The sequence below is a fragment of the Alligator mississippiensis genome, chromosome 2, assembly GCF_030867095.1.
Source record: "Alligator mississippiensis isolate rAllMis1 chromosome 2, rAllMis1, whole genome shotgun sequence".
Taxonomy (NCBI): domain Eukaryota; kingdom Metazoa; phylum Chordata; order Crocodylia; family Alligatoridae; genus Alligator; species Alligator mississippiensis.
The window spans coordinates 228160259-228175529 of record NC_081825.1 but is presented as its reverse complement, the minus strand read 5'-3'; the positions used below and the strand labels follow the sequence as shown (position 1 = coordinate 228175529).

Below are 15271 nucleotides of genomic sequence, written 5' to 3'. Positions count from 1 at the left end.
TAGTTCTTGATTTCAAACAGGATGCTAACATTGCCTGGAAAAGATACTGTAAGCAAGTCTGGCACATCGATTCTCAGCTTCCTTTCAAGATGGAATCCTTTCATGTTTGTTAACAGCTTCACAAACATAACTGTTAGCTATTCCCACAATGCTCACGACATTTCTGGAGACTGCTATTCCTCATCTGCTCTCCTGAAGGAAGGAACTAAAAATTTAAATGAGACCCACAGATGGGCATAGTATATACATTACACTATTAAAAAAAATACATATGCACACACATACATTTATGTGCAGTGTCCATTTACAGAGAGCCAGTTATGAAGGAAGGGAGACACCCATCTCTGTCCCTCCCAGAGTGAAAGCAGCTGTCACTCTCTGCAACAGAGACAAAAGAAAACTAGGCAAATAGAAGCTCAATGTCTAGAATTGGACTGTCTATTTAAACTATTTCAGAGACCCAATGAATGTCCTTTTGTCACCATCAGAACAAGGGGAATAAATGTCATCAGCTAAAAAACACATGAAAGGCAATATCGAGAAAGTAAGTGCATGTCACTTTAGGGAGAAACTTCAGCAATCTAGACCCTATAACTAGGGACCTACTTAACTTGTGGCAAGACTAAGCCGTTTTTGCAGCTTGTTCCTGGCACGAAGGGCCAATTTTGCAGGCATTTCCGGGCAGCCCCGCTTTTTGCCAATGATTGGCAGAGAGGTCCTTACATCACCGCACACTGGCAGAGACCCCGCCATCACCACAGAGAGTAAGTCTCAAGCACGTGAGGCTGGCTGCAAGGATTGCCACGTTGTCTATGTATTGCAGTAAGGATTGAGAGGTTCTAAAACAGCATATCATATGAATAATACGCTAGGGGAAGGGGTTTGGGTTGATTGCATGGGAATATTTCCTGGTGGTAGTGGACACCACCGGTTGTTGTGGTTTCCAGAAAAACTGAAAAACTGCAAATTAGGTAGGTTAATTTGTAACTTGTAACAGGGCACTGGCCCCAATGCACCTGTTACAGCCCCCCTTTAGCTTTTCAACTATGAGCTTTGGTCAAGGGTACACAAATAAAAGTAAGCACGTGACCTACAAGAAGAAAGATATTTGGCTTCCTGCATTTTAGGCAAGAGAAATACTGACCAAAGATGAGAAAGTCATAGTGCAGATTTCTCCACAGTAGCCTAGAAAAGTGCCTTGCACACCAGCTGGATGAAGCCAAAAAGACCTCAGCTGGTTATTACATAGTAACAGGTTTTTTAGTATGTTTGGGAAATAAAGCAATCCCTAAACAAAGAGGTATGAAAAGATCTGCAGTTTGGTCTTTATGTTTCTATCTCTGACTGGTATGCACACCAGCCTATAAGGCCTTAAATGAAAATAACCTGAAAATTGTAGAAATAACAATAATTCTGTTCAACTATAGTTTTATATGGCCTCCATGCCTCCTGTATTTGAGGAAGCATTAATATTACAAACATTTAAAAATTTATCCTCACAATACATCTGGAAGGTAGGAATGTATCATTATCCCCGTTTACAGATAGGGCACTAAAGGAATAAATCAATGATTCCCAATCAGGGTGCCTTAAGATCCTTACAAAGTTGCCACGGGGAGCCACACAATGTTAGCAGAGTTACATATACAAACATGATTTATAACAGGGGTCGGCAACCCCTGGCATACTTGCCAAGCATGGCACGTGAGGCCATTTTCCTCAGCACGGGTTGGAACCGGGGAAGCCCCAGCTCTGGGTAGAGGGATGCTGCAAGCCCTGCTGGGAGCAGCCCGGGCTCCATGGCTATCAGCAGCTACCCAGAGCCAGCCGAGAGACAACTGGAGCCATGGCCGGGGTGGGAAGGCACCAGCTGTCTGTAGCCTCCCGGCTGCAGCCGGCCCAGGTTCTGGGTAGCTGCTGATAACCAGAGCCTGGGCTGCTCCCATGAAAGCTTGCTGCAAGCAGCTCAGGATCCGTGGCTACCAGCAGCTACCCAGAACCTGGGCTAGCTGCAAACATCTGCTGATTCTCCACCCCAGCCTCAGCCGCCTCCCAGCCTCAGACCCGGCCCCGGGCTCGGGGGAGGCAGCACATACCGGCAGTGCTCCCCGCTTCTGCAGAGCAGCGTTGGAACCCGACGTAGCAGGGCACAGCAGGAGGCGCAGAAAGCTGCCTGGTCCCTGCTGCCCTGCCACACTTCCCTTGTGTGCATGGGAGCAGCGTGGGCAACAGCACAGGGTTGTGCCCCTCACTGCTGCTCCCGCCTGCAGGGGAAGTGTAGCGGGGAGCTGGGAGCAAGCGGCTTTCTGCGCCCCCCGCTGTGCCCTGCCGCGCCGGGTTCCAATGCTGCCCTGCAGAAGTGGTGAGGGTAGCACAGTGGGGAGCACTGCCGGTATGTGCTGCCTCCCCCGAGCCCGGGGCTGGGTCTGAGGCTGGGAGGCGGCCGCGGCCGGGGGCAGAGGCACCAGATGTTTGCAGCTGGCCCAGGTGCTGGGTAGCTGCTGACAGCCACGGAGCCTGGGGTGGGGGGCAAGGCTTATGAGCAGGGCAGGGGCTTTGGGTGGGAGGCAAGGGGCAGCAGGGGATTTGGGTGTGGGGCAAGGGGCACAAGCAGGGCATTCTGCCATGTACCTGCTACCCTCATTTTGTTTTTCCAGCATGCCAGCACTCTGGCCCCTTCCAAGGTAGGTATTGTGGGGGTTTTCGGCACTCTGGCCAAAAAACATGAGCTACCCCTGATTTATAAGATAAACCCAGAGATTTCACGTAGAAATCCATCATGTCAAATCATTCTGACCTGCTGCAGTCTGAGTTGTTTGCAACAGGAGAAATCATCTACAGTCGCAATGAAACTAAGAGCTGGCATTTGCTGATGTGTGCCTTGAGTCAAATGAGGAGTTCCTTGAGCCTAATGAGGGATGTCTGGCTCTAACAAAGTTGAGAACTACTGGCACAATGCAGATGAAAACAGAATACAGACCTTGAGTCCCAATCTAGTGCCTTGACCACAAGACTACCTTTTGTGCTTCCTCCTTCTAGTTAATGGTGACTACCTTCTGCTTCAGATGGGTGTTTTGTTTTCCTTCTCCATTGGCAATATACTGTTGTAAAGTAGGCAGAAATAATATAGAGGGGTTTTCTTTTAAGGAACTTGTAGTTTCATTGTTCCACTCCTTGTCTGTAGAGCCTTTCACCAGTAATGTAATCACCATATATAGCATCAAAATTGTGTTAGCATCCTAATTAAATAAAGATAAGCAAAAATCCAAAAATACCCACAACTCCCATTACAGAAATTAAAAGCCAAAAGCACAATAGCCTGTATTTGTGAAGAAAACAAATACAGAAATATATTTTGCCATCCCTACATAATATCTTGCTTTACAAATAGTCACAGCTAAGACCGTATATCAGTGGTTCTCAATCTTTTTAGATTTAAGGCACTCCTTGATAGATTCAAGGCATTCAAAAAATGCCAGCTCTTAGCTTTCACACTTCTTTTTTTTTTACTACAGAAAAATAATACAACAATTCTTCTGTTGCAAAGAACTCAGAAAGACCATAACAGGGCAGGATGTGGATTATGGATTAGATTATGGATTTCTATTTGAAAACTGAGTCTATTATATGAATCGTGTTTGCACCCCTAATGGTACTAACATTGCTGAGCACTCTTAAAAACATCTCAAAACACCACAGGATGCCATGGCACCTTGGTTGAAAAGCACTGCCCTACATAATGCAAGTAATAACATTTTCCATTATGTAGGCTTTAAACCTGCAATTAACTTGATCCCAGTTACTTCACTTGTACTCCATCTAAGTGAAAACTCTGCCTACCTACATCCTCGCGCAGGATTAGAGCTCTACTGTATTAGTGGTCCAAGAGCTGGTGCTACAATTTTTTATCCGACAAAGAACGTAGTTAATTTTAACAGACATATTCTGGTGTTTTGCACAAATAAAGAAACTAACAAAAAAGACACCCAAGAATTTCTAAAAATCTATAAAAATACAAGAAATTAAAACTACTTTTTCCCAATGAACACCACTAAATTCCAAAAGGAAAGGAAAGTTAATTTACAGCTTGCAACAGCATTCAGTTTCATAGTTGGTAGGGTTGGAAGGGACCTAAGTCGATCATCAAGTCTGACCCCCTGCCATGGGCAGGAAAGAGTGCTGGGGTCAAATGACCCTGGCTAGGTGGTTATCTAGCCTCCTTTTGAAGAAAAGATTGTAACAGGAATATCAGCAGAAATCTCAAGCTAGTTACTACAGCTCATTTATGTTATGTGTAAATAAATTGAGGAAGAATTTTTTTTTTAGGTTTTATGCTACTGAAATATTAGATCTGTGTAGCTCTTTCCCCATATGGTAAATGGGAATTATAATTGGTACATTTCCTCATAGGTTATTTTGATTTAATAATGTTTATAAAGTATTTTGAGATCTTTAAATGGAAAGGGCTATAAAGATTTCTTAAATCACTTCTAAAATCAATTTCTTTCATGATGACCACAAATTATGGGTTAATAAATAAATAATAAGCAGTAAGAGTAATCTTTTAGTGGTTTTCTTATTGGAATTTTCTAGTGAATCCTGTTTTCTTGATGTCAGTCTTTTAAAAGTATATTCACTGGGACAAGGGCAGTCTTTATCATACCTTCTTGTACCATATTCAGCACAGTCAGTTATAAATATATGTAAAAATAAACATAATAAAGTATTCCATATTAATGTACCCTCTCATACCAAGTCAATAACTCAGTGAAAATTAATTGTCAACAGGTAATGGTTTATAGTGCTGTGAAATGTTCAATATTTTGCCAACAAGAAATATGACTATCAATCCAAGATTGCAGTCTAAAGCATCCCAGATAGTAATAACATGTTACTGATCCTTATCCTACCCCAAAAGAGAAAGACTGAAGTAAACAGCAGAATGACTCAAGGTTATTTGGAATTTCAGGCGAAAGGATGGAACTGAGTTAACACGGGAAGAGGCTTTCAAATACAGATTTAAAAAGGTTGGGAAGAAGCACTATCTGATCATTAATGAATCAACTAAGGAGGACAGTGGACACTATACTGTAAAGACCAATGGTGGGAAGTCAGTTGCTGAACTGTTTGTACAAGGTAAAGCCCATATTATGCTGGATAATCATGGAGACTGAAATGTGCAAGGGGGCAAAGGTCACCTTGTTCATAGCAGTCTGAAGAGGTGAGATAGTTCTTATGCGCAGAGACAATAAGACTGAATACACCATAATGGGAGGGATGATCATTAAGGTGACAAGGAACCCATTAAGAAAATTTAGGCCTGCGTGACAGATGCAACAGATACCATAATATCAGGTGCATGGACACCAATCGTGTTAAAGCCCTGCACACTGTGGATTTCTTTTATCTGCCCTCTGGCCTATTGATGTTTTTGCTGTTGCTTCACACATTTCACAATATTAGAGAAGAAGCTGGAAGTTTATCAGAGTATTGCAGACCTGACAGTGAAGGCACGGGACCAGGCTGTCTTCAAATGTGAAGTATCTGATGAGAATGTGAAAGGAATCTGGTTGAAAAATGGGAAAGAGGTCGTCCCAAATGAAAGGATAAAGATCTCTCATATTGGCAGGTGAGTTCTGCTTCAGAAATCTTGAGTAGGATTAAGCATAACATAATCCCCTCTGGATAGTATGTGATGGGGATCTGATTATAAGCCAAGACTCTGAATTGACTTCAGCTTGCAGTAGGAAGTCGAAACCTTCCTTTGCAAAATGACCATGTGGCTGTTCCTACTCTGTATGCTCTGCATTGTGTAGTATTGGTATGTATGTGCAGGCTGCATGTATGTATATCAAGTGTTGGTGTGTATTGGTACAATAGATCATCAGTGCTGATTTTCAGCCTTCACTCAGCATTTCATGTCTTTGAGTGTTTAAATGGCCTCGAAATTACACTGATAGTCCCTTTAAAATAGTCATAATGAAATAGATTGATTGATATGGATAAAGAGATTTCAGTACTTTGAAGTAACTTCCTTCATGATAATATATTACCATTCTTAAAAGAATATTTTTATGTAAACATTTGCACATAAGTATGCATATTTTGAAACAGTTACTCATTATATAAAAAATTCCTTGGTACTCCTTTGAGGTTTTATCTGTTGAGTGTTGAAAAGAAGTGGATAGAGTTTCCACCTGGAGTTTTATTTGTTGTAACATTGGTTTGGTTTCCCATATTCTTGGGTGGAAGTTAACTGAGGCCATCTCCAAATGGCACTCTACTATGCAGGAAGTTATACCCTATGACAGGGGTATTAAACTCACCCCATGTCCCAGGACCACAGGACTCCTTGATGGACCTGATCCAGCATGGAGCATGAGGCACGGGACAGTGGTGATGGGAACAGGACCAGCTGCAATGGAACAAACAGTGATTATAGTGGGGATGGCAGTAGCTGTAGATATGGTGGGACTGGCAACAGAAGGCCAACCAGTTGTCAGCATAGCCACTGCTTGTTCTCCTACTGCTGATAGCCATGTCCACAGGGGCCCAAGAGACCTGGATTCTGCAGCAGAGCTCACCCCTCTCCAGCCATGCACCCTATTTCCAGTAGCCAGCTGGTAGCCTGGCAGGCTGGATTAAGTGACTCTGTGAGCCAGATGTTTGACACCCTCCTGTATGAGAAAAAGACCAATGTTTCTGCTCATGCTCTTAAATGCTGATTTGACACTGCGGAGAATAAAGACCTATCGTGTACCACAGTCTACAGATCCTCGTTTGATGCAGGAGCATTCCTGCTGTGGCGAGTTACATGTGCTTATCTGTATTTTTCAGAATTCATAAGCTAACCATTGATGATGTAACCCCAGAAGATGAAGCTGACTATTCTTTCATCCCTGAGGGATTTGCTTACAACCTTTCCGCCAAACTTCAGTTTTTGGGTGACTGTTAGAATCTGTTTATTAATATTTAACAGGAATAGCACAGGCCTGATAAATACAAAATTACCCTTACTACTTGAGTGAGCCATCAAAATAAAACACTGCATCAGGAAACAGCATCAGGATTACCTCTCCCAGTGCCAGAACACCAGGCACAACATGGAGACTGTTTGTAACAGTGCATCATAATTATCACTGGTACTGAGGTAGAGCTCACAGTGTGCTTGGCACTTTCTAAATTCATGGAAAGACTAGATGCCTTGACAGTCTAAAAACCCAACCCTGTGGACACTTGTATGTCATCCCATAGTTGTTAGTGACGTGGCTCATACAGCCCTTATTTAGACCTTTGCACAGATCTTTCTCTTCTGCACAGAAAAGTAGTGAGGGCCAGACCTCTACACAGGCCTTCCTGTGGTCCAGTATCTATGTTGGGGGGAAATAGATAACAAAATTGTAGGGAATGGAATGAGCAGGTGAGGTGGTTCATTTTCCCCATTAGAGATTCCCAGGAAAAGATAGTAAAATCAAGGCCACAGAGTTTACATTAGGTGTTTCCCTGACAATTCCAGCTAGACAGCTGATACACAGATGACCATAACTTTCCATGTATCCCTCTAGTTTGCATCAAGTTTTATAGCATGTCCTGTAGGCTTTTTCAATGAGTGAAAGATCTCAGCTAGATAATGGGTTGAAATCATCTTAAGAGAATCTTTGCAAATAATTCCTTTGCCAGAGCTCCTTCCAAAAGGGTTTAAACTAGGAGGGGAAGACTTAGACAAAGATAGTTTACATGAGTAAATTTACATGCATAAAATTGTGCCTGTTTGTACCTCCAAATTATTACACAATTCATCTGTTGATTTACAGCCACTGAGAGGTTATCTATTTAAAACTATTTTCAGTGTGCAGGCTATGTGAGACTTTCAGATCCATTCTTAGCTTTCTGTTTTCCCTTCTTTCCAGAGATCAAGATTGATTTTGTGCCAAGAGAAGGTAAGACTAAGGTTCATTTAGCACACGTGACTAAAACCTGAGCAAGTCACCTTGAGGTTTTTCACACATTAGCAGGGGTATAGAACCTCTTTAATACAACAGCTAAAAAACCATCCTCTTTTCATATAAACGCTCAAATTACATTGATTTATTTTCTCTGCTTTTGCTACAGAACCCCCTAAAATCCATTTGGACTGCATGGGTCAGTCTCCTGACACTATTGTTGTGGTGGCTGGGAATAAGCTGAGACTGGACGTTCCCATTTCAGGAGACCCAATACCCACTGTAATTTGGCAGAAAGTAAACAAGGTAATGTGCAGTCTGAAAAAGTGGCTAAGGAAAAGTGATCATAAGAGGTTATTTCTTTTTCTGTTTTTAAATCAGATTGTAATTCTCAGTTCTGAGGTTTAACTTTCCCACATCTCTTCAAAAATAGAGCTTAAAAAGGAATAGAAAAAATAAGACTAAAGTAGGAGCAAATCACACCTAGTGATGTAACAATTGCTGCTGTAGTCACGTTGAGTTGTGATCCTCTGAAGTGTCTATTTTGAGCAGAGCAAAAGAGAGGAAGCATGGGTGGTAGTCTGTCCACCTGTATATCACCATACAACCAGCATGTGTTATAAGTAAGCTGTCAGCACTAGTTCATTTTCTTCCCACTGCACAGGAAATAAGGAAGCCATGGACATCTGCCCTTTCAAACAACTTTGTTCCAGAGGAAGGAAGAGTTCTGTAGGCTGCACTGTTGTTCTTTCCCATCAAAGGATCCTTCTCATCACAGTTTGCAAACAAATGGCCCTCCCAATATCATAGTGGATTAACTTGTAAGGAGTAGACTCATGTGTGCAAGGGGACAGTTTTGTTGGGTATGCTACAAATTTAGACTTTGTGAATTTAGAGAGTGTCTACTACCTGTCCTATTAGCATGATTGTAAGAAGTCAAAGAAAGACTAAAAAGGCATCGTACACAGAGTCCTGAGAGAGCTCCCCCCTCTTCATAGTTTCATAGTTGGTAGGGTCGGAAGGGACCTGAGCAGATCATCAAGTCCGACCCCCTGCCATGGCAGGAAAAAGTACTGGGGTCAAAGGACCCCAGCAAGGTGTTCGTCTAACCTCCTCTTAAAGACCCCCAGGGTAGGAGCCAGCATCACTTCACTTGGAAGTTGGTTCCAGATCCTAGCTGCCCTGACAGTGAAGTAGCGCCTCCTGATGTCTAGTGTGAATCTACCCTCTGCCAGCTTGTGACCGTTATTTCTAGTCACTCCTGGTAGTGCTAGGGGGAATAGGGACTCCCCCAATGCCTGCTAGTCCCCTCGGACTAGTTTGTAACAGGCCACTAGATCCCCCCCTCAGCCTTCTCTTGTGGAGGCTGAACAGGTTCAGGTCCCTTAGCCTCTCCTCGTAAGGCCTGCCCTGCTGCCCCCTGATTGTGCGGGTGGTTCTCCTCTGGACCCTCTCAATGCTGTCCACATCCCTCCTGAAGTGCGGCACCCAGAACTGGACGCAGTACTCCAACTGTGGCCTGACCAGTGCCCCATACAGGGGGAGGATCACCTCCTTGGACTAGCTTGAGATGCATCTGTGGATGCATGACAAGGTGCGGTTGGCCTTCCTGACCGCGTCCCCACACTGTCGGCCCATGTTCATTTTGGCATCAATAATGACTCCAAGATCCTTTTCTGCCTCTGTACTGACAAGAAGGGAGTTCCCCAGCCTGTAGGTATGCTGCTGGTTCTTCCTCCCCAGGTGCAACACCTTGCACTTGTCAGTGTTGAAACCCATCCTGTTCTCATCTGCCCATCCCTGTAACCTGTCTAGGTCCAATTGCAGCCTATTCCTCCCTTCTAGCATGCCCACATCCCCCCTCATCTTAGTGTCGTCAGCAAATTTGAACAGGGTGCTTTTTACCCCCTCATCCTAGTCACTGATGACAATGTTGAACAGCGCAGGTCCAAAGACTGAGCCCTGGGGGACCCCACTGCCCACATCCCTCCAGGTCGAAAATAACCCATCCACCACCACTCTCTGGCTGCGGCCCTCCAGCCATTTAGCAACCCATTTGACTGTGTAGGTGTCGACGCCACAGTCCCCTAGTTTTTTAATGAGAATAGGGTGAGAGACAGTGTTGAAGGCCTTCCTGAAGTCCAGAAAGACTACGTCCACTGCTACCCCTGCATCTAAGGATGGATACCTTTCAGAATATTGCGTTAGAGGACCAGCTCCCTGGGCTCGATCTACTTTAGGGCTCCAGGGTCTGAACAAAATCCATGCACTGCCCCTGGCTGAATGCCCTTAGGCCTGCCCTTGCAGAGCTGATGCTATGTTTTAGAACAGAGGGAACCAACTTGTGGCTACCTGTGTGTGGCACATAGCAGACTGGAGAGGCAACAGGCAGCACAGTGGCATATAGGCCAGGGAGCAGAAAGCAGAGCAGCAGATTAAATAGGGAGCACAGGGAAGGGAGCAGAAAGCAGAGCAGGGAAGGAGGTTGGAGCAGCACTTGGGGAGCATGTGGGCCTGCTATCCAGTTGCCTGGCTCTTGGGACTAGCACCAATCCCCTTAGGCCCCCCAGTAGTTTAAACACACCCTCTTCCAGGACACTAGTCATGTGGGTGCTCTTTCTTTAACTTTTAAAGAAACATGATACCTGTAATACAGAATACACACACATACAACTCCAAAGCACCATTTAATCTTTATATATTTAGCCTAATAAATACACAGCTCTAGACAAAATAAACCCACATATACACATTTCCCTGCCTCAAGTTTTCTCACCATTTTGGAGCATTCTTTGGGTTTAAGTCATTGTTCTATGTGGAATTAGGATCTTTGTCCTTCAGCTCATGGCTTTGCTTTAAAATCACAGAGGCTTTCCTTTCCCGATAAAAAACTGCATGTTTGAAAGTCTGTCTAACTTCATTCCAACCATACAGCTGCTCCACTAAAAGTTATCTCCCCCCTGCAAAAAAAAATAAAATCCTGGCCTCTCACAGAGGCTTTTCCAGGTCAAAAGATTTGTCTGACTAAGGCTAGTCCCACAGTTAAGTTGGACCCCTCTTCTGCTATGAACATATACTTCACTTTCTCTTTCTTTCCTAAAAATGTAAAACCTTGTTTTATCACCTCTGTCCTTTTGGCCCATGTGAATGTTTTCACATTTTTCACTTCCCCATCTCTGCACAGAAGGAGGAAATACAGCTTCCCTTGGCTTCAGTCAACCTTCTTAGCAAACCCATTGCTCAATCAGAGTATCCATTAACCCTAGTCTAATGAATATATGCTACACAGTCTTATCAGCAAAATATCAGCAGAAGTGAATTCCATTTACAAAGAGGCAGACCATAATACAACAACTTCATAACATCAACCAGAATTCATAAGTTGTACATAGACATATTGCTCAGATTGTCAATAAATTTATATTGACATCAATAGTACTTACTTTTACAATATTTGATGAAGTTTTTAAAACTTTCGAATTCTTATCTTCCATTGCGAAATGCTATATCTTTCTGCTGGACATCTGGGTTTTTGGGGGGTTTTGTGTAACATTTTTGCTATGGCAAAAAGCTAACCTATTGTGACAGTAATCTCTGATATGAATTTCAGTTTGATAGCCCCCAGTCATCAGTAGGTGTAATGTAGATGTAATAATATATAAAGTCTGAATGGATACATAAGGAGAGGATAGTTGTAATGGATCTTGGGGGTGAGGATAAGAAACCTGTATTGATGTAGAGGCAGCATGGGAACTAATGGAGACATTTTAAAAGTGCAGTAGCACAGCTTCAGAATATCTTGTTTGATTGAATTTGCTTTTTGCCATAATATCTGTTCACAAGCCCAATATCCCAATGTTAAAAGAAAGAAATATTCTCTATTTCTGCAGTTACATAAACCTAGCAACCCACTACTGCCCACAAGACAATAAATGTATTGCATCCAGCAAAGACACTGCTGCAGGGATCTCCTACGTCTTTATTTCTGCTTCCTTTTATTTTATTATATTCTGAGAAAATATTCACTTCCAATTCTGCTTTTTTGTTTCACATCAGTTAATTTCATTCTCATTTCTGTTCACTCATTCTGATCTTTATTTTAGCCACACCACCTTCTCCAAGCCCCTCAACATATAAGGCTCTATCTCCTCTGTGTCTCAGGAACAACCTGATCAAATCTGCTCAGTGAGATCTTTCTAACTCTTCCTGTTTTTCTTTACTCATCTAGAACAGTGACAGTGTGCAAAGCAGTGATGATTCCAGAAATCCCCCAAGTACCAGCAGTGATTTAAGTAATGATAATAAAGTAAGTTCTTTATTATTTATACAGACCTGTAGAAGTGCCTAGCACTTTCCAAACTGTCCTACCCAGAGCAGAATGTAGTAAGAGTAGATAGACAACTATAGAGATTAACATAATTGATCAGACTAATCATCATCTTGGCCAATGTTCTGCCTCGCAATGACCATTATCAGATGTTTCACAGAGGCACAAGAAACCATCGTTATTATTGATTAGTTTATTCCTAGAAGCACAAGGGCTTATAACTTGTCTAAACAATTGTTTTAAAGTTGTATTTGAAGTAACAGTATATGTTTAAACCTCTTTTGAATAGTACTAAGCTGTTAGTTTTAGCAATACCTGGGGGAAAAGCTTAGTAGAATGCAGGGAGAAGAGTCATGACAACAGGAAAATGGTCTAGAAATGGAACGATGTGCTAACTTAAGGTCTTTCCATCAGGCACTTATTACTGTTAGACTGGTGCAGTCAGAAGAATTATTATTTATTTTTGGCAGTACATTAGCACTGAGAGGTCCTGGACAGTAGAGTGACCCAATCGTGCTCAACAATGCAAACACACAGGGCTGGAACAGTGCATGCTCAAAATGTAAAAATTCCTGGGCCAGATGAATTGAAAAAGAATGAGATACAACATACAGCGAAAGTACGGTGGCTCTACTTATACATATTAGCACTGATTTTTAACGATTTTTTCCCTGAGACAAAAAACAAAAAGACAGAAAGAGGAGACTAGTCTAACTAGTTAGATGACAAAGTGGGGGGGGCAAAGTGGGCATTTAAGAGGTCTGAGAAAAAGACTGAAGTAACCAAGAAGGAAGGTGAAGGTTTTAGCTGCCTTTACACATGCTTGGGGGGTAGGGGAGTAGGACAGAGGGAGGCATTTTGATTACAGCAGTTCCCAGACAGCTGCTCTAATTAAAACACTTCACCATCGCATGTATTAAGCCCTTGCACATTTCAAAATGGCCATGGGGCATTTTATTTAAAGCTCATTCAACAAGGTTTAGATAAAGTGCTCCCACAGCCATTTTGAAATGTGCGGGGGCTAAATACATGCGATGGTGAGGTGACGCTGCAGCGTTCTATTTAGAACATGAATGAGCACATCTATAGGCACCCAATGATGAGGTTTATTGGTGTGAGAGAAAAAAAAAGGCCCAATGGTTGGAGCTTCAAAATGTAAGGATGATGCTGCAACAGGATTTGGACAGAGAAAGAATGTGTAGGCCAAGGAGGAGAAAGGAGAAGATGACTCCCTTATAAGATGTGCGACAGGGAGCATACTAGTGCTAGTGGCAGGAAACAGCATTAGTTCTTATTTTTTTCAGGGTAGTTGGCTACAAAGGATTGCTTTGAAAAGTTTTATATGATTCCAAAATATATAAGTTGATGGACAAATGTTTATTTGCAAAAGAGTAAATGAATTTCCAAACCACTTTGAATTAACATTATGTCTAGTCGCTACCTATGTAACTTTTCATACTGATTCGACTAACTATCCCAGACAGGAATTTACTGACTTTCAAAAGCAATTTCTATCATGATGTAATTGTTCTTATTAGACATTAAAAGCTACCTACTGATATCCTGTTTTATCTTAAAAAGTAGAACCTAAAAGTAGTTTTATTATTAACTTTTCAATAGACCTGATAACATTCAATGTAAGCCTTCCTGTTACCAGAAGTCAGTACTTCTTAGACTTTTTGTAGTCACACCCCTTCTTAAATTAGTTAGGCTCCTATGCACTCTTATGATTCTGTATTATAGATGATTAATAAAATGTAGTTTTTATGGTGTTATAGCATTTATATTTATATTTCCCCTTCACTCATTTTTGTAGAAATTGCCACAGACACCCAGAAGTATGCATATGCCAGTCTGAGAATCACTGATGCAGCCCCAGCATTTTTATGCAACTCTCCTTCACTCGCATTGAATCAGACCCACCCATCTCAGCCCTACTTACAAATGACTTCTACTACTGTTTTCACTGCCCACAGCTTCTCTCTGAATCTGAAGGTAGAGTTCATGTGGAGATGCACGAGGACCACTGTGTCTTCATCATTGAAGGAGCAGAGAAGCAGGATGAGGGGGTTTACAGAGTTACAGTTAAGAATCCAGCAGGAGAAGATAAAGCTGATATCACTGTCAAGGTTATTGGTAAGTGAAGGAAGGGACTAACCAGATTCTGAGTTCTTGAGTTCAGTGGAAACTATCCTTGTTCCTCTAAAGTGGAGAGATATTTTGATTTTGGGCTTAGTGAGTTTTAAACAGACCATTAAAGGAGGACTGAGTTGTTTCATGACCCTTCACAGAGATCTCTCTCAGTATAACTTTCCTGGTCTTCCCACTATGAAGAGAAGGAATCATTCCTAGTTGCAGACGTTAGCTTACTTGGGATATTCACCCATTCCATTCCCTTATATATCTTTGTATACATTGGGGTGTCAAATGTATAGTCTGCAGGCCAGATCTGGCCCCCAGAGATGCATTTTCTAGACTTCGGTGCTCAAAGAATGGTCTGGATTAAGGGACAGAGCAAGCAAGGGGTGGACCTGCCACCAAAATCTAGGTACATCCCCCGTTTGGGACACGTATCAGTGGTGGTGGTGAGGGTGAGTAGTCATTGCATAAACCTCCACAATGGTTGCCACCATTTGCCATACTGCATCCTGATATCACCCACAAGGAGAGGTGAGTTTGACATATGTGGTATATATGGGTCAGTCCATTCCCAATAGACCTTTCTCTGGAGCACTGATCTTGTCTAGCACATGATATTTTTGTCATTTTGTAAGAAAGAAGACTTTACTGCATGTCTTGTAAATAGTTAATGGAATAAGGGGCTATCTATTGTATGTCTGGCATGCTGTATTAAAAAGGGCTGAAAATATTTAGTTTACAGAGGACAAGAGCTAGAGGGGAATTTGATTTTGATCTAATATTATGAAAGGTGTAAAATTAATCAGCTCCTTCTTTATACCCAGCAAGAGACATTATGAAAAAAAGAGGTCAAGCTGTACTT

At 42.3% G+C, this 15271-nt stretch overlaps 1 protein-coding gene and 1 long non-coding RNA gene across 2 annotated transcripts in view; one reads left to right on the top strand and one right to left on the bottom strand.

The window, feature by feature from the left end:
* LOC109280557 (uncharacterized) overlaps positions 1-15271 on the bottom strand; it is an 87616-nt gene that overhangs the window by 18954 nt on the left and 53391 nt on the right. The window lies entirely within an intron of this gene.
* Positions 1-15271, top strand: part of MYBPC3 (myosin binding protein C3) — a 123324-nt gene that overhangs the window by 58310 nt on the left and 49743 nt on the right. The window contains exons 16-22 of the mRNA XM_019477175.2: positions 4970-5136; positions 5464-5629; positions 6838-6944; positions 7911-7940; positions 8113-8249; positions 12172-12249; positions 14247-14406. Of these exons, the coding sequence (XP_019332720.1) occupies positions 4970-5136; positions 5464-5629; positions 6838-6944; positions 7911-7940; positions 8113-8249; positions 12172-12249; positions 14247-14406 (845 nt within the window). The remainder of the gene's footprint in view (positions 1-4969; positions 5137-5463; positions 5630-6837; positions 6945-7910; positions 7941-8112; positions 8250-12171; positions 12250-14246; positions 14407-15271) is intronic.